Source organism: Lygodium microphyllum, chromosome 16 (genome assembly GCF_053477565.2).
Source record: "Lygodium microphyllum isolate KBCC chromosome 16, Lygodium_microphyllum_v1.1.10, whole genome shotgun sequence".
Classification (NCBI taxonomy): Eukaryota; Viridiplantae; Streptophyta; class Polypodiopsida; order Schizaeales; family Lygodiaceae; genus Lygodium; species Lygodium microphyllum.
Window position 1 is genome coordinate 18,136,353 of NC_141150.1, and position 20,406 is coordinate 18,156,758.

The window sequence follows — 20,406 nt, forward strand, 5'->3', positions numbered from 1 at the left end:
CTTCTTATAATATCATGCGTTGTTACTAAGCGCAAGATACACTGCAGTTCCTTCTGATACTCAGAAGCTAGATAATAGCCCCAGCTTGGAGCATATGCAAAAGTCAAGCAAACACTTAAATATAGTGTAGGAAATACTCAATTACCACCAAATATATGCCAACTACATATAGCACAAAGGCCATTTCACATATATGCCAAGCAGGGACTGCAAAGCCATCAAAATTCAATAAATACATCTTTGCAAAAATGCAAGCATATCATTCCACCCTTCAAAAAATGAAAGGGATGTAGAACCCAGGAGGAAGAAGCTTGCCGGTGAGAGCTATGGTGAATGGAGAGCAAGAGCAAGAGAGAGAGAGAGAGAAACTCAAAATGGAAACACTAACAACCACAATGTGTGGCCGAGCCTTCCTTTATTCAAACTGTCACTAAAAGAATAAAGAATAAGTGAATGTGATGGGCGCCCGCCACCTGCAATGTGGAGTGGCAGATACTGTTAGTGTAGTAAAGTGTAGTAATACATAGGCGGCTAGGCGGAGGCACCTTTACCCCCAACAACCTCTCACTTAAAGGTGAATCTGCCCCCATGAGAGAGAAAAGAAAAGAAAAGATAGTACAACATGATGAGGAAAAATACGTCATCTCATCCAACGTCCATCAATCTCCTGAGGAAGGCAAAGTGCTCTGTAGAGTGAGGCTCTTCGTGAGCAAGTCTGTAGGATTCTGCTCAGTCAGAATCTTGACAAGGTCAACAGACCTGTCCTCAACGACCTTGCAAATGAAGTGATACCTCACCTCAATATGTTTCATCTTTGCATGGAAGACCAGATTCTTGGCCAACTGAATGGCACTCATAGAATCTGAATGCAGTGTAGGCATATCATTTGTCATACCAAGGTCTGCAATCAAACGGCCTAACCAGATAGCCTCCTTACAAGCCTCTGTGGCTGCAATATACTCGGCCTCTGTAGTAGAAAGAGTCATACACTTCGGTGCCCTGGACATCCAAGAGATAGCCCCTCCAGCATAAGTGAACACATAGCCAGAAGTGGACATCCTACTATATGCATGTCATGCATAATCAAAGTCAGTGTACCCCATGACTCTTGTATCCTGGCCGCCATAGCAAATATACATATTTGTTGTGCCCTTCAGGTACCTCATGATACCCTTCACGGCATCCCAATGTTTCTTGCCAGGTGTAGCCATATAATGTGCCACAACCCCAACTGCAAAAGCAATATCTAGATGGGTGGCTATCATGGCATACATAAGACTGCCCACGGCTAACGCATAGGGAATCTTGGCCATCTCGACCCTCTACTCATCTATCTGTGGATAATCGGCTTGTGAAACCTTCATATGAGAAGGTAATGGACAGCCAATAGGCTTAACATCCTACACACAGAGGCGCTCAAGGACTTTATGAATGTACTCCCTCTGTGACAGATAGAGTAGTCCCCGAGATCTGTCGCGCATGCACATACCAAGTATATGAGAGGCCTCTCCCAGATCTTTCATCTCAAAGGTCTTCTTGAGCTGAGCCTTAAGAGCATCTAGCTCCTCATTAGTTATACCCGCTAAAAGCATGCCATCATCCACATAGAGTACCAAAATTAGTAAAGAACTGTTACGGACTTTCTTCGTGTACAAGCATGGATCCATAGCACTGCGACTGTAGCCCTCTGACTGCATGAATGCATCAAACTTATGGTACCATTCCCTAGGTACCTACTTCAAGCCACATAGACTCTTCTTTAGCTTGCACACTAGGTGTTCCTTGCCATGGTCTGCAAAGCCCTTAGGCTGCTCTACGTAAATCTCATCATGCAATTCCCCATGTAAAAAAGCCGTCTTGACATCCATCTGGTACAAGTCCATGTCAAGCTATGCAACCAAATCCAAGACTAAGCGTAGGGTGGTCATCTGGACCACAGGAGAAAAGACTTCATCAAAGTCAACACCATGCTCTTGCTTAAAGCCCTTAGCAACCAATCGAGCCTTGTATACCGGCTTGGGGTGTCCAAGGGTACTTTTCAGCTTGTACACCCACTTGCATGGCAAAACCTTCTTACCCTAAGGCAAGAAAACCAAATCCCAAGTTTGATTCTTATGCAATGAGTCAAGCTCAAACTGCATAACCCTCTCCCAAGAGTGACAATCACCCTTGTGCATAGCCTCATCATAAGTGAGAGGCTCTCCTGCATCTGTAACCAAAGCATCTGTAACCAATACATAATCCATAGAGGGAAAAAAATGGTCAGGAGGTCGTCTATCTCTAGTAGAACACCTCAACCCAGGTTCTGCTACCTGACCAACATCCTATCTAACATCAACATGTCCAACATCTGGGCCATGAGCATCAAGTGATGATGCATGCTGTCTTCCTGGCCGTGGAGCGGGCTGTATGGGAGCAGGTGGCTCCTCCTAAAAGATAACTCTATGGACCTCAACCACTTTCTTAGGCTACATATGCATTTTGTTCTCATGAAAGATGACACCATGGCTACGGATCACTTTCCGTGCATGTAGATCCCGTAGACGGTAACCCATCTCTCCTGCATCTCCATAGCCAATGAAAATGCATTTGATACTTTTAGAATCCAGCTTATTGCATTTGTCCTTGGACACATGGCAGAATGCCTCACATCCAAAGACACGCAAATGATCATAAGAGGGGGACTTGCTTGCCCATACCTCCTATGCAACCTAAAATTCAATGCCATTGCTAGGTGACCTGTTAATGAGATGCACTGCAGTAGTAATTGCCTCACTCCAAAAGTGTTGTGATAAGCCAGCCTGGCTAAGCATGCTACAGACCCTTTCCTGAATGGCCCTATTCATGTGTTCAGCCATACCATTTTGGGGAGGGGTGTAAGGGGCGGTCAACTGATGCTTAATACCCCGCTCATCACAAAACTGCTCAAAAGCACGTGATACATACTCACCCCCATTATTTGACCTTAGGCATTTCAGCCCATTCCCAGGCTGATTCTCTACTAATGCAAGCCAATGTTGAAATGTGTCTTAAGACATCGGATTTTCTCTTTATGGGATAAGCCCAAATCTTACATGAGTAATCATCTATGAAAGTAACAAAATACTTTGCCCCACCTAGTGACTGACAGGACATGGACCCACATACATCTGAGTGCACAAGAGCCAGGGCTCCCCCATGCATTTCTTACCAGACAAATTATGCGTATTCCTAGTATGCCTGCCATGCAAACAATAATCACAAGAATAAAAATGCGAAGAGTCAAAAGGTGGAAGATATTGCAAAGCATGGAGCATTTTCATTCCTTGAAGAGACATATGCCCCAAACGAGCATGCCAAAGGGATACATGGGGGATAGAACCCATAGACAAAACATGATTCAAGGTAGCTCCAGATACAAGTAAGGGATAGAGGCTGCCAGACTTGGCACCTCTTGTAAGCACAAGCTTGCCATGAGTAATCTTCCATGCAGAGTCTCCAAAAGACACAAAATACCCTGCATCATCAAGCTGTCCAATTGACATAAGGCTGACGCAAGTACATGGCATACATCATGCAAAACAAAAGAACAGCCAAAAGGAAACTGCAGCCTAACATCTCCAATGCCCATAATGTCAAGAGACCTGTCATCACCAAGACGCATAGAACGAGAGATGGTACAATAGGTATGAAACCAATCTCTACAAGGTATCACATGAAATGACACACCCGAATCCAAAAGCCAGCACTGCGCATACATAGAATGTGTCTCAGAAGCCTATAAGGCATTGCATGAAGAAGTTGCGAGTATGTAGTTCCCATCTAAATCAGTGGCCTGCATGACATTAACCTCTTATATCTTCACACTGGACTTTGCAAGTACAATACTGCGCTCATAAGACTTTTCCTCCACTTTCTCTTTTCCATTTTCCTTGCGCTTATCATCGCGCATCTTATGGCACTATGGCCTAATATGTCATGCTTTCCCACAATAATGACAGATAAGATCAGACTTCCGTCCACGGGACTTACTGTGGCCACGTGACTTTGACCTGGACTTCTGAGAGTCCTTGCCCTTATGATCATTACCATGCCTGCCATGTCTGCCACCTCTAACGCTCAATGCATGTGAAGAGCGGGAAGCATCATTGTTTTTCCTGTTGATTTTCTCAGTTAATAAAGCACTCTCAACATCTTTGATTTTCAGCCCATCAAGCATGTTCGTGCATATGGCAGTACGGAAGGCATCCCATGATTTAGGCAAGGTGCCAAGTAGAAACAACGGGTGCAAGTTGTCTTTGAACTCAATACCCTGTGACAACAGATTCTTCATGATAGCATGAAACTAGCTAAAATGAGATGATAGGGATGTCCCCTCCTTCATGCAAAGGTCCATTAACTGCTTCAGTCAATACATCTGTGTTGCAGGACTCTACTGCGCATAAACCTCCTGAATCCTCTCTCATAAGTCCCATGCACTCTTATTCTCATCTTCAACAACAGTATGATGGACCGCTTCTGAGAGTGACAAGATAATGGTAGACTCACATAGCTCATCGACTTCCATCCAAACATCAGCATCCATATCCTCAGGTTTAAAACCCTTGAAACGCAATGGTTTAATCTGTAACTTTTGCACCAAAACTACCATATCTGGGACCTCCAATACCCATAGTTGGTACCATCCAACTTGGCAATGTTAAAGAGAGTTGTGTCTTTTAGATGACCAGCCATACTATCCCAAATCAAAGCAAAAATTCAAAATTGCAGGTTGTTGTAATTAGCAAAAAATGCACTAAAACCACTGGTAAAACTGGCTAAAAGAGTGGATATCACCAAGAGAACCATCTATCCACCAAATATGACCAATATAACATCAAATAGTAAGCATTACCCTCATACAAGTGCTCGAAATCTACAGATTTCAGCTTGTTGGAATAAATTACATTAGTATGTAAAACTGACCCAAAGTGAAGCAATCGCTGATACATATGTCACTACAACTGCCAGGTAGCAAGATACATCCAACAGTGAGTGTCAAGGGGCAAGAAGGTACCAAGAACTGTCAAACCAATAACCTGTCAGGCAAGATACATCTCATAGGTCTAGAAGTCATGCATGTAATGGGTCTCAGGGTAAGAGAAGAGACCAAGCACAAGCACAACTGACAGAGCAAGAAGCTCGATGCATAACCATCCAAGATGCATACAAAATTGACAAAGATAGGTGCAGGTCCCAATATGCATATCAAATCAGCCCACTACAGAATAACTCCAGACATAAAGCTCTCAAGAGAGCAAAGGCATATAACTGTCCCACAAGCTCAAACTCAAGTGTAAGTAAAACTCTGTGTACATCCGAATATGCCAAGAGGCTCCCACTAGAAGTAAAGTCAGATGCAAATAGAGCAAGCAATGCTCAAATACATCGAGTACATAGCATCAGACATTCCAAATCCCAGTAGGGTACATTCGGAGCATAAATCCCAAGCTATCTCAGACCCCTAAAGCATAAGCCTGAAAGCATTCAAATAGCATGTAACGGACAACCAAATGTAATGTCCAGTAGGTCCAAAATGCTCAAATACATCCAACGACGAAGCTTCAAGTGGTTGTCATGCATGGGCAAACCAAGTGGCATCCATATCTGACCAAAGCATAAATGCAAGAGGCCTAAATGTCAAGCAGTGACAACAAGCATAAACCGGTCCAAAGCATGCCAATTCAATCCAAATGCCAGTGAATGACGACCGAGACTGAGCCTAATCCAAGCTCAAAAGCATTCTGGAACAAAAAAAAAAGTATTTGAAAATCTCCAAATACATCGGTATGATCATTCAAATCGCAGGTAAGCACCCCGTATCCAAGAACCAATGCATACACCAAGTAAATGAGCTTCATCCCATTGTATTAAACAGCATATTCACTTTCAAATGAAGCTCAATCGGTGCCCAAATCTGCTCCAAATCAATCCCAAAGTATAGACATAGTATCCCATAACATGTGGGCTATGGATGCCTATTAATAGGTGCCTTTACCCCCAAATCAGTCCCAAAGCATAGACATAGTATTCCATAACATCCGAGAATCACCGGGCATCAATAGACATCAAACATCAAATGTCAAATGCCGCCTTGTTTTTGACAATCCTGGGACTGTGTATACAGCAATGGTGAAAGCACTCGTATCGATCGCCGAGAGCCAAGAACCAATGCCACAGAGTCCGAAGATGATCGAGAAGCTTACAAACAATGTCGGGAAGCCTAGGAAGGAGCTGGAAATGCCAAAAGTGGATTAGCCCATCCCCCTAAAAATGCACCGCATTTTGCATTGGCTGCTTCTGGGGGCCGAGGAGTCTTCAACAGTGCTATTGAGCGCTTGGCAATGATCAGGGGGCTCCAATACAACCTTGCAAGGTGCCAAATGAAGGCCGAAAAGATCGGGGAGGAGGCGGGAGATCAAAACATACCTGCAAATGAAGGTGCCATGGCTGCCATTGAAGCACTAGTTGAAGCTCTTCAAATTCGGGTTGAAGAGAATGCCGAGAAAGCTCTAATCCCTTTGCTTTAATACCAGTTGAAAGGGAAGTAGAACCCAGGAGGAAGAAGCTTGGCGGTGAGAGCTATGGCGGATGGAGAGTAAGAGCAGGAGAGAGAGAGAAACTCAAAGTGGGAACTCCAACAACCACAATGTGTGGCTGGGCCTTCCTTTATTCAAATTGTCACTAAAAGAATAAAGAATAAGTGACTATGACGGGCGCCTGCCACTTGCAGTGTGCAGTGGCAGGTATTGTCAATGTAGTAATACACGGGCGGCTAGGCGGAGGCGCCTTTACCCCCAACAAAAAATACATCTCTGTATGCATCTCTGCATAAAAGCAATGCACCTTATTGCATCTTTTGAAGTACATCCTTGTACACAATGTTCGTTGTGACATTCACAATGCTTCCATTCTTATCCAGTATGACCCTCACACTGCATGAGAATTTCACCCTTAAAAATATGACATACAACTGTCCATGTGTAAATACCGGTGTCTTCAGTAAAGACCAACAAACAGACAAAGTCTAGCCTTGCGACTTATTCATTATCATAGCAAACATGAGTCGAACATGAAATTGCCTCTGCCTCATAGTAAATGGAAATCGCAAGGTGGTAGGAATAAAAGTGATCCTAGGAATGAAAACTCATTTCCCTACATTTGTCCCTGTTATTATCTCAACATCTATCACCTTTTTATTGAATGCCTTACATATCAACCATGTGCCATTATACAAACCTTTTGCTGAATTTAAGTTCCTAAGCAGAATAAAGCATGCAACTGGGCACCAATTTGTACAGATACAGTTTCTTCCGAGCACACATCACACTTATCATCACCCTCTAACACGCTCTTTGTAATGAAGGCTTTCTTAAAGGTGTTGTACACCATGTTTCCAACAGTACGCAAATCATCAAAAGACATACATCCTCGAGACACTATCAAGAGTATTTGCAAGTAGTAACACTCACCAGATGTGGGCGACACAAAGTATATTCAACCACACATATTTCCACACTTTCTCTTCGTCCATACCTTTCGTTGTGCATTCCACACCCAATACACCGGAAAGTCTTGATAGCAAGTAGCTCGAGCCTCTGGATGAATACGATGGCACATGACAAACCATTCCGTAAGAATAGTTTTCCTAATATCTTCATTCTGCATAACATCCAATATATTGTCTATATCTTGAAACACCACACAATTCTCATCAGGCAAGTGCACCTGCAACCACTGTATATCAGGCTTCTCATTGTGCAATGCATAGTCATATATTCACCAACACATTTCTGAAGCAAAAACATACCGTGCATCTAAATAACTCTTGATCTCATCCACTTCATGAAAGCTCATACCATTCAACCCTGAGTTTCCAACAAAAAATTTAATGGTTGCACGATTATGTCCCTTGTATATATACTTATAGAAATACTTAACAATTGCCATGTTGAGCATACCTCAACATTTATATGTGCATGATATTTTTTACTCAAGTAAGGATTGTACGGAACAATCCATCAATTATCAATAGTACTACCCTTTCTTGTGTCCGTCTTTCCATCCTCTCGTATTCTATAAATAGGATAGCCAGAGCTATCAATAGTTGTTACATTCACAAACCTTTGAGGGAAATTTTTAATACATCGACCATTGCACTTGCAAGGGCTCTTGGGATTGATTGCACTGCAAGGACCATGGACATTCATTTTGAGATAGTTTCAAACAAAGCTGAAAACTTTGCTTTATCAGGAAACTCAGCACAAACAAATCTATCATAATGGCATACTTCAAAGGGTTTAAAAGGGTGCTCCAAAATTAGCAAAGTATGAGAATGCGGTAGCCCCTGCCTTTGAAATTCAATCACACTAACATAGCCTGCAACATTCCCAAATAGATTCCTTTTTAACAATGTATGCATCATATCAACATGTTTTTTATGAAAGACTCGAGCAGTCAAATTAGGACGATCATAAGCAGTCTGTCCAAGCCACAAAGCATTAGTTATCTCTAACCACTTTGGATTATATGTCATTGTCATAAAGAGATCAGGTTTTCCCTTACTTTGCATTATAGCCATGGCATCCTGATAAAATTGATACATGTGCCTTGGTCCACCATTAAAAGAAGACGGCAAAACCACCCTTTTACCAACAGAGGCACCAATAATTCCCATTGGCCCATCATCCATCACTCCCATCATATCTGCTAAGCCCTTATAAACTTTCAAGCATAAAACCAATTGATTCTGATGACACCAAGCCAACCTACATTTCTCTATACTACAGTAAGCATCAACAATAAATTGTTGCAACAATCGACCACTCCGCAACATGCACACCTTAGTGTCCTCATGCAATTGTAGCCGAAATGCATAAAATTGCATCTAAGTAACAAAGTCCTTATTAGACAATCCATGTATATTAATTGGAACATTAACACCACTATAAGGTACCTTTACATGCCAACCATCATCACCCATAGGAAAAAGAACGTATAGCATTGGCATATATGCCCTATGCAGGTTTGAAACAGCAATACATTGTCCATCTCTACTATAAACATGCATGTCTCGATGATCAAGTGTATTCTCATTGCCTTGTCCTGGCATGATAGCCACAACCTCAATTGCCACTGGAGTTGAGTACTATCTATTAGCCCGTTGAACCCCAAAAATAGTCATTCTCAAATCATGCAAGGGATTGTTTTGCAATTGCATACCCACGGATCTAAAATCTTGTGCATATACATTGTGTTGATGCATCATAGACTGAAGCTCCCCAAGCAAATTTGGCAACAAATTAGGCATAACATCTTATGGCACTGTGGCCTAAAATGTCCTGCTTTCCCACATTAATGACAGATAAGATCAGACTTCCGCCCACTAGACTTACTGCGGCCACGTGACTTTGACCTGGACTTCTGAGAGTCCTTACCCTTATGATCATTATCATGCATGCCATGCCTGCCACCTCTAACGATCAATGCATATGAAGAGCGGGAAGCGTCATTGTTTTTCCTATTGATTTCCTCAGTTAATAAAGCACTCTCAACATCTTTGATTTTCAGCCCATCAAGCGTGTTCGTGCATATGGCAGTACGGAAGACATCCCATGATTCAGGCAAGGTGCCAAGCACAAACAATGGGTGCAAGTTGTCTTTGAACTCAATACCCTGTGACAACAGATTCTTCATGATAGCATGAAACTGGCTGAAATGAGATGATAGGGATGTCCCCTCCTTCATGCGAAGGTCCATTAACTGCTTCAACCAATACATCTGTGACACAGGACTCTGCTGCGCATAAAGCTCCCGAATCTTCTCTCATAAGTCCCATGCACTCTTATTCTCATCTTCAACAACATTATGATGGACCTCTTTTGAGAATCACAAGATAATGGTAGACTTGCATAGCTCATCGACTCCCATCCAAACATCAGCATCCATATCCTCGGGTTTAGCACCCTTGAAACGCAATGGTTTAATTTGCAACTTCTGCACCAAAACTTGCCATATCTGGGACCTCCAGTACCCGTAGTTGGTACCATCCAACTTGGCAATGTTAAAGAGAGCTGTGTCTTTTAGATGACCAGCCATACTGTCCCAAATCAAAGCAAAAATGCAAATTTGCAAGTTGTTGTAATTAGCAGAAAATGCACTAAAACTACTGGTAAAACTAGCTGAAAGAGTAGATATTACCAAGAGAACCATCTATCCACTCAATATGACCAATATAACATCAAACAGTAAGCATTACCCTCATACAAGTGCTCGAAATCTACAGATTTCAGCTTGTTGGAATAAATTACATTAGTATGTAAAACTGACCCAAAGTGAAGCAATCACTGATACATATGTCAATACAATTGCCAGGTAGCAAGATACATTCAACAACGAGTGTCAAGGGGCAAGAAGGTACCAAGAACTGTCAAACCAATAACCTATCAGGCAAGATACATCTCATAGGTCTAGAAGTCATGCATGTAATGGGTCTCGGGGTAAGAGAAGAGACCAAGCACAAGCACAACTGACAGAGCAAGAAGCTCAATGCATAACCATCCAAGATGCATACAAAACTGACAAAGATAGGTGCATGCCCCAATAGGCATATCAAATCAGCCCACTACAGACTAACTACAGACATAAAGCTCTCAAGAGAGCAAATGCATGTAACTGTCTCACATGCTCAAGCTCAAGTGTAAGTAAAACTCTGTGTACATCCAAATATGCCAAGAGGCTCCCACTAGAAGTAAAGTCAGATGCAAATAGAGCAAGCAACACTTAAATACATCGAGTACATAGTATCAGACATTCCAAATCCCAGTAGGGTACATCCGGAACATAAATCCCAAGCTATCTCAGACCCCTAAAGCATAAGCCTGAAAGCATTTAAATAACATGTAACTGACAACCAAATGCAATGCCCAGTAGGTCCAAAATGCTCAAATACATCCAAAGACGAAGCTTAAGTGGTTGTCTCGCATGGACAAACCAAGTGGCAGCCATATTTAACCAAAGCATAAATGCAAGAGGCCTAAATGTCAAGCAGTGACAATAGACATAAATCGGTCCAAAGCATGCCAACTCAATCCAAATGCCAGTGAATGACGACCACGACGGATTCTAATCCAAGCTCAAAATCATTCTGGAACAAAAAAAAAGCATTTGACAATCTCCAAATACATCAGTATGATCATTCAAATCGCCGGTAAATATCCCGTATCCAAGAACCAATGCATACACCAAGTAAATGAGCTTCAGCCCACTGTATTATAACAGCATATTCACTGTCAAATGAAGCTCAATCGGTGCCCAAATCTGCTCCAAATCAGTCTCAAAGTATAGTCATAGTATCCCATAACATGCGGGCTATTGATGCCTATTGATAGGCGCCTTTACTCCCAAATCAGTCCCAAAGCATAGACATAATATCCCATAACATCCGGGAATCAATAAACTAATATCTACATCTATATTAAATAAACTAATCTAAATAATAATAATAATAATAATAATAATAGACTATAATATATACAAACATACAACTAATAATATAACTAATTATTAGTTATAGTTTAAATAAAATAAAATAAAATAATAATAATAAACTAATAATACATACAAATATACAACTAATAATATAAGTAATTATTAATTATGATAGTTTTATAATAAGAAATGATAACTATAACTAATAATATTATTAATCATTAATCAATATTATATATCTAACTAATATTTATATTATTAATCTGAATAAAATAATAATAGAAACATACAAGTAATAATATAACTAATTATTAGTTATTTTTTATAATAATAAATAATAATAATAACTATAACTAATTATAATATTGATCAATATTATATATATATCCTATTTAATTATTATAATATATAATAAACTTATAAAACAACCAACTAATAATAATTCTAAATAAACTAAGCTGAATGAATCATAATAATCATCAAAAAATTAAACCAACTAAATATATATAAAACTAGAACTAATTATTAGTTATAGTTATAGTTTTATATATATAATAACTAATATCTACATTATTAATCTGAATAACAAAATAATAACAACAACAAACTAATATCTATATCCATATCTAAATAAATTAATTTAAATAAAATAAAAATAATAATAACAATAAACTAATAATTAATTTGAATGATAAATAATATAATATAATAACTATAACTAATTATTATTAATTTTAATAACAAAATAATAATAATTATTAAAGTAGTATAGATAACAAAATAATAATAATAATAAACTAATATCTATATTTATAATTGACTAATTATTGATGTTAATTAAATTAACTATTAACTATCAATGTTAAACTAACTATACTACTAATTATTAAATTAAATTAACTACTAACTATTAATAACTATAACTATTAATTATTAATTAAATTAACTTATTTAATAAATTTATATTAATCTCCCTTCTCCAACCAAGACGGCATGTGGTCTGGGGGAGAGAGACGTCGTAGTGGGCGGCAACCACGGAGAAGGACAAAGATAGTAAAGACGATGACGATGACATCAATGGAGAATAGCGAAGACGTCATGGTTGACGGCGACAACGACGACAGCCATAGGGAGGTGGCAGTGAAGACGATGAAGATGTCGGGGCAGCGACCATGATGGAGGATGATGACGGCCACGGAGTAGTGGCCACCGAGAGAGAGAGAGAGAGAGAGAGAGAGAGAGAGAGAGAGAGGCCTTGGTACGCGTGGATAGAAGGCTTGCCTGTGAGGCATCAACTACACAGAGAGAGAGAGAGAGAGAGAGAGAGAGAGAGAGAGAGAGAGAGAGAGAGAGCTGTCCATATCCAAGTTTTCTCTCTAAATTGCAAGACACAATAAGTCTTTCTATAGATCAAACCTCAAGAAAGAGGCAATGGACACATACATAGAATTATAAATGCGATCAATGTTTACAAACTCTTTGAAAGAGAGAAAAATGCATATTATTACTCTAATCTAATTCAAGTCCCTATTTTATTATAAATTAAACCAAATGTTGGAGAGAGAGAGAGAGAGAGAGAGAGAGGTGAATATTTAAACATTACAATTAGACCATACAATTAGAGAATATTACTCTCATATGCATTACACTGCAAAAATGAACTAAAGTTATATCCACATTGTTTGACATGATAATGATAATTCTTTGTATAGATCAAACCTCAAGAAAGAGGCATCACATCACATTGTAGGTACCCAATACATTTTACTCAATTTAGCCTCATTACAAAAAAAGGAAGCACACATTATCATAAAAAGGAAGCACACATCATCACAAAAAAGAAGCACACATTATCACAAAAAAAGTAGTGGCCCAAGCACTTCATAAATAATATAAGCGAGACAACAATAGATCATAAGCTTCATCCAAATGTTGGAGAGAGAGAGAGAGAAAGAGAGAGGCCTTGCCCGCCCCCTTGGCATGCATCGACAGAAGGCCCGCCTATGAGGCATCGTCGAGAGAGAGAGAGAAAGAGAGAGAGAGATAGAGCACCTCCTGCCTGAGCCTGGACCACCTGCGAATGCTACCGAGGTTGTGGAGGGAGAACAGGTTCAGGGCCAAAAAGAGAGGTTTGCTAGTTCACCCAGCCTACAACCAAAATAAAAAAGTACTATAGACTATAGACTATAGATTCATATTTCGCATTTTTAAAAAAAAAAAAAAAACATAAAGGATCCTTGAACTTTTAGAGCAGAAACGGCTCCTTGGAAATTTGAAAGCTCTCTGTCTGTGTCTCTGTGTGCGCCTCCCTCTCTCTCTCTCTCGTTCGTCTACTTGTGCACACTGTCTTCTGTACCAGGCACAGCTCGAGAAATGGAGGAGTGCAATGCAGGCTCAGAGTCTGCAATCGACCTTTCGCTTCTTTACAAGGCCCATACGGCGCTCGCACAGACCATGATGCAGGTACTTGTCTCTCATCACCGAGAGTGAGCACGTTTCTCCGTTTTATCATGCCTTCGACCTAATCCGTCTCCCAGCATTATGCAGATCGACAAGCTCGTGCTAAAAGCTCACACTATTGGCTCAAGAAAGAAGATCATTGGCCCTGACATAGCTCGATTCTGCGATCTACTCTCAACTATGGCTGCTTCTTTGCAGGTTTTCTCTTCTATGCAAAATGCTAGTCGCCTACGGTTTCCAATAATTGATAATGTAGTGCATCAGGGCCTCCATTCCTTGAAGCTCTCCTTGATTTTGCCATGGCAGAATGCAGGAATGGATTCCTGTGTTTGAAGAAGCAGCCGTGGTGGTAGAAAATGTGGTTCGGGATCAGAAGGAAGGGGAGGAGAAAGACAATCAGGGGCCTCCGCCCCCATTGCAAGCAACCACAGCGGGAGAATATGTGGACCAGAATCATGAGGAAGGAGAGGAGAGAAATAATCAGGGACCTCTGGTTCTTCCAGAGCCTCACATGGACGACAAGTGCACACTGTCACCCTCTTCTTCATCCCCTGTTCATTGTGGACCTTTCCTGGCTGTGGCCACGGATGAGGAAGCTTATCCCATGTCCAAAGAGAGGACTCTTAGTGACTCTCCGTTGGTGCCATGGCTTGACAGGGTGCAGTTCTTCATGCTAACTCCCATGGCTAGAAAGCAAAGCCATGCCATATCTGATGATCCCTTTCATAGGGCTTCATCATTCATGCAGGCGAAGGTGGTGGATTCTGTTGTAAGCATTCAAGATCAAGCCATGGAAGAGCCAGATTGTCCTGATCTCACACATGGGGCCTCCTCGTCTGCTGAAAAGGTGAAGGGAGAGGACATGAGAAAGAAAGACCTATCTCCCTTAATAGAATGTCCATTGACATTGGCACTCTCACTGCCTTCTCAGCATGAAATCCTAGCTCCAACTCCAGCTCCAGTTGCGGATATGGTCTCTGGTAATGGTGCATCTTCGAGCCCAGGCACACCTCACAGTTGTCAAAGGCCCTTGGTTCTTGAGTTTTCAACCCTTCTGCCCTCTGAAAGCTTGGGCAACTGCCGTTTCAATGAAGTGGAGTCTAGAGGGAAGCTCTCAGATTCTCCCATACTGCTAGCTCCACAGGATCCTCCCCTGCTCAATTTGCTGCAAAGTGCTGGTAGCAAAGAAAAGGAGGACAGAAAATGTTCTGCAATGGAGGAGAAGAATGAGAAGGAAAGCCCCTCTGCCTCTTCTTTCTCTTCCTCTCCCCTCATAACTCCTCTGCAACCTCGTATGGCTGTGGCTCGCGAGATGCCCCCAAGCACTCATAACCATTGCTCTGATAGCCCAGCTGCCATGGAGCTTGCCACCCCTTTGCCTCCCCATAGCTTGATGAAACGCTACTCGCGCTTCTTAGATGTGGATGAACCACTGGCTGTTGAGGAAACGGTGGACTCACCCATGCTGCTCATCTCCATGTTTGCAACTTCTCCTTCAAAGACCTGCCCGTTCAACTTGCTGCAAGGTGGTGGGAGCAAAGAAAACCAAGAGGATGCAAAATTTTCTGCGAACGAGGAGAAGAATGAGGATGAAAGCCTCTCTGGCTCTTCTCTCTCTTCCTCTCCCCTGTTAACCCCTCTGCAACCTTGTGCTGCGGCTGTGGCTCACCAGATACCCTCTAGCATCCAGCACTGCTGCTTTGACAGCCCGGCTCCTATGGAGCTTGCCACACCTTTGCCACCCCATAGCTTAATGAAACGCTACTCATGCTTCTTGGATGTGGAGGAGCCACATGACACTGAAGAGATGTTGGACTGCCCCATGCAGCTCACCCCCATGTTTGCAACCTCTCCTCCAAAGACCTGCATTTTGATGAAGCCCCACTGGAGGGAGAGCTCCCCAGATTCTGAGAATCAAGAACCAAGGTTTCAGACTCCTGTCCTGCTTCTCAAGAGTCCATTCAGGACACCAGGTGAGTGAAATAGAATATGTTTTTAGATGTTGGTAATTCGTGACAGCTACTTGGATTCTCTTATTCACTGTGCATGGCTGCTTCCTCATTGCCTCCTTGGATGCTTGAATATAACATGCTTTGCAATCGTAAGTTACATTTCCTATTTGCTTGACAAGATGTACACCATTTTGCTTCCTTGATATGCGACATACGACATAGTTTGGTCCATTGCTTGCTGACTATGGTCTATTTGTTACTCCTTTGTTGTTCATCACAATGCTTATCTGTGTAATTTGCTGTCGATATGCAGGGGTATACCTGCAGCCGCCTCATCCATCCAATCACGCATTGGCTGAAGACTTTACAAGCTGCAAGAAAGCTCTTCCTCCAAGGCCTCCAGAGTCTGTCAAGAGGACTCCATTATTGTCAACATCGCATGTACCCCGAGTTTCAACTGTTCGAAAGCCTCTCCAGCCCATACAAGGGACTCCTTGCTTGGACATGCCACCATCTACCATTAGGAAGCCAGGTGAAGCTCGCCCAGGTGAGCAAACACTCAAAAGGGAGCTGTGGTCGAGGATGGAGGCAGAATTTGCCAGCATGGCCGAAGTATGCAAGTCGCTGTTTCCAGATACCCAAGCTGAAGGGGCCAACACAGCCAATGCTAGAAAGTCCATTACTGGAGTTGCAAAAGGCTGTTTAGAAAGAAATGCTCAGAGAAGGGCTTCACAGAACTTGCGATAGATAGTCTTTTTGAGGCACAAGCTGTTGACTATCTCCCCATGGGATTCTCCTTCATGAACAGAATCCTTATTGGAGGTTTATTCCATGTGCATTAAACACAACGTCTTTTGGTACTTATAATTGGAGTTCTTTCTGAGTGTGTAGAGCTTTCAGGATATGGTGTCAACACATAGCCTGTTGTGAAGGATGATTAACATGCCACAAGAGAGGCACTTCTCAGGTCTGCGTCAACTGTAAGCGACTCGGAGGCCCTAGAGAGGTAATGACAACTAGAGCGAGTGCCGGTTGGCAAATAAAAGAGTGTCATGTACGAGTAACAACAACCCAGCTCGCCGTAGAGAAGAGGGGATGGGACTGCTAGATAACCCTGGAGAAGTATTAACGACTACAGTGAGAGCAAGCTTTGTTGGCATATAACAGTGTGTCAACTACAAGTGATTGAGATAGCCCTAGAGAGGTAATAAAAGTAGATTAACAGCTTGCTTGGCAAATAGAAGTGTGTCAACTATGATTAATAAAAACTCAGATAGCCCTAGAGAACTAATAACAACTAGAGTAAGAGTTGGCTTGGCAAATAAAAGAGCATGTCAACTACGAGTAGTAACAACTTAGATAATGTATGATGTCAAATATATTTGCTTTCCATTTGTTTAGACATACTTTAGCCGGGCTAGTTACATGGGTTATCTCTTTTAATTAATGTATTCTTTTCAATTCTTATGCATTAAAAATAAATGCTTGAATATGCTTGAAGTTTTGGATCAAAACTACAATATTGATTTCCACTTTAAATAGAGGAGTCTCAATTACATTCTCACACAATTTTAACATGTGCCTATTTTTCTTTTAAATAATGCATAAATGTATTAATAGTAGTATCTACACTCTTATACTACTTTATTTTGGATGTAGGCTCAATGAACTCTTGAACCTTTGTTTTTGGCCTCGAACTTGTTCTCCCCCCGCAAGCTCGGTGGCATTCGTAGGTGGTCCAAGCTTAGGCAATCTCACACACACACACACACACACACACACACACACACTCTCTCTCTCTCTCTCTCTCTCTCTCTCTCTCTCTCTCTCTCTCTCTCTCTCTCTCTCTCTCTCTCTCTATGTCGTCGATGCCTTACAGGCAGGCCTTTTGTTGATGTGTGCCAAGGGGGCGGGCAAGGCCTTCTGTGTGTGTGCGGTCGATGCCTCACAGGCGGGCCTTCTGTTGACGCGTGCCAAGGGGGTAGTCAAGCCCCCCTGCCCCCCCCCCCCCCCCCCCCCTCTAGTGGTCGTCAACTACAAGTAGTAATAACTCACATAAGCCCTAGAGAAGAGGGAATGGGATCACTACACGTATGACGTTGTCAAATATATTTGCTTTCCATTTGTTTCATCATACTTTAGACGGGCTAGTTACATGGGTTATCTCTTTTAGTTAATGTATTCTTTTCAATTCTTATGCATTAAAAATAAATGCTTGAATATGCTTGAAGTTTTGTTATGTATCATTCATCCCATCACTTGTCCATAGTTTTGATGCATTAGAGTTTTTAAAGGATACTATATATCCAAAGCAAAGTTCTACATTGGCTCTTATGCTTAAAGCATGGTTTGGATCAAAACTACAATATTGATTTCCACTTTAAGTAGAGGAGTCTCAATTGCATCCTCGCATATAATTTTGACACATGCTTATTTTTCTTTTAAATAATGCATGAATGTATTAATAGTAGTATCTATACTCCTATACTACTTTATTTTGGTAACTCTCGAATCTCTATTTTTGGCCTTGAACTTGTTCTCCCCCCACAAGCTCGGTGGCATTCGCAGGTGGTCCAAGCTCAGGCAATCTCTCTCTCTCTCTCTCTCTCTCTCTCTCTCTCTCTCTCTCTCTCTCTCTCTCTCTCTCTCTCTCTCTCTCTCTCTCTCTCTCTCTCTCTCTCTCTCTCTTTGCACTAGTGGTCGTCAACTATGGCTAGTAATAACTTAGATAAGCCCTAGAGAAGAGGGAATGGGATCACTATACGTATGATGTTAAATATATTTGCTTTCCATTTGTTTAGACATACTTTAGGCGGCGGGCTAGTTACATGGGATATCTCTTTTAGTTACATGGGATATCTCTTTTATTTAATGTATTCTTTTCAATTCTTATGCATTAAAAATAAATGCTTGAAGTTTCTTTTCAATTCTTATGCATTAAAAATAAATGCTTGAAGTTTTCTTATGTATCGTTCATCCCATCACTTGTCCATAGTTTTGATGCATTAGAGTTTTTAAAGGATACTATATACCTTAAGCAAAGTTCTATGTTGGCGCTTATGCTTAAAGCATTGTTTGGATCAAAACTACAATATTGATTTCCACTTTAAATAGAGGAGTCTCAATTGCATCCTCACACATAATTTTAACACATGCTTATTTTTCTTTTAAATAATGCATGGATGTATTAATAGTAGTATCTATACTCCTATACTACTTTATTTCGGTTGTAGGCTCAATGAACTCCCAAACCTTTGTTTTTGGCCTCGAACTTGTTCTCCCCTCGCAAGCTCATTGGCATTCGTAGGTGGTCCAAGCTTAGGCTCTCTCTCTCTCTCTCTCTCTCTCTGTGTCTCTCTCTCTCTCTAAGTGTGTGTGTGTGTGTGTGTCATCGATGCCTCATAGGCGGGTCTTCTGTCGACGCGTGCCAAGGGGGCGGGCAAGGCCCCCCCCCCCCCCCTCTCTCTCTCTCTCTCTCTCTCTCTCTCTCTCTCTCTCTCTCTCTGTGCGCCAGTTGGCTGTCAACTACGAGTAGTAATAACTCAAATAAGCTCTAGAGAAGATGGAATGGGATCACTACACGTATGATGTTGTCAAATATATTTGCTTTCCATTTGTTTAGACATACTTTAGACGGGCTAGTTACATGGGCTATCTCTTTTAGTTAATGTATTCTTTTCAATTCTTATGCATTAAAAATAAATGCTTGAATATGCTTGAAGTTTTGTTACGTATCGTTCATCCCATCACTTGTCCATAGTTTTGACGTGTTAGAGTTTTTAAAGGATACTATATATCTAAATGAAAGTTCTATGTTGGCTCTTATGCTTAAATCATGGTTTAGATCAAAACTACAATATTGATTTCCACTTTAAATAGAGGAGTCTCAATTGCATCCTTACACATAATCTTAACACGTGCCTGTTTTTCTTTTAAATAATGCATGAATGTATTAATAGTAGCATTTATGTTAAACATCTTATTTGGGGATGCTTATTTAGCTGGCTTTTTAAAGACCTTTAAGGGTTGTTCTATACATGGCACCATCTTATGTAAGCCTTCAAAAAGTACTAAGATTTTGTTTTACATCGAAAGTTATGTAGGCCTTCAAAAAGTACTAAGATTTTGTTTTACATTGTTTACCCAAAGTTGTCTCACTTTGATAGAATACTTATTCTTATGCATTTGATGGCTCTAATTGCCTTTGCTCATTGTTTGTTGGAAATTTGTTCATGATAGTTTTCTAGAGAATCTTGTTTAGCCTTGCTTGCTTTATTGAGTCTTGCTTGTTGGGTTTGTTAATGATAGTTTTCTAGAGAATCTTGTTTAGCCTTCATGAGGGGGTTGCAAGACCAAATCCTCCTTAATCTTCTCTTCCAAGTTCTTAATTGCTAGGTCTTCTAGTAGTTCCTACAGCTATGATGGTCTCCTCTTAATAAAGCCCTTTCTCTTCTGACAATCAACAATGAGTCTAGTAGTTGTGAAT

The 20,406-nt window shown here is 41.1% G+C and overlaps 1 protein-coding gene across 3 annotated transcripts; it reads left to right on the forward strand.

The window, feature by feature from the left end:
* The first annotated feature begins 13,769 nt into the window (after window positions 1-13,769).
* LOC148022577 (uncharacterized) lies at window positions 13,770-17,060 on the forward strand. Of its 3 annotated transcripts, none has more exons than XM_087695524.1 (4): window positions 13,770-13,971; window positions 14,056-14,166; window positions 14,282-15,941; window positions 16,234-17,060. In XM_087695524.1, exons 1-4 carry the CDS (start codon window positions 13,882-13,884, stop codon window positions 16,665-16,667), a joined length of 2,295 nt encoding a protein of 764 aa, XP_087551650.1. In that variant the 5' UTR covers window positions 13,770-13,881; the 3' UTR covers window positions 16,668-17,060. The 3 variants fall into 3 exon arrangements, with proteins under 3 accessions (XP_087551650.1, XP_087551651.1, XP_087551652.1); XM_087695525.1 differs by having other exon boundaries at window positions 13,859-13,971; window positions 14,046-14,166; XM_087695526.1 differs by having other exon boundaries at window positions 13,954-13,971; window positions 14,275-15,941.
* The last annotated feature ends 3,346 nt before the right edge of the window (window positions 17,061-20,406 follow it).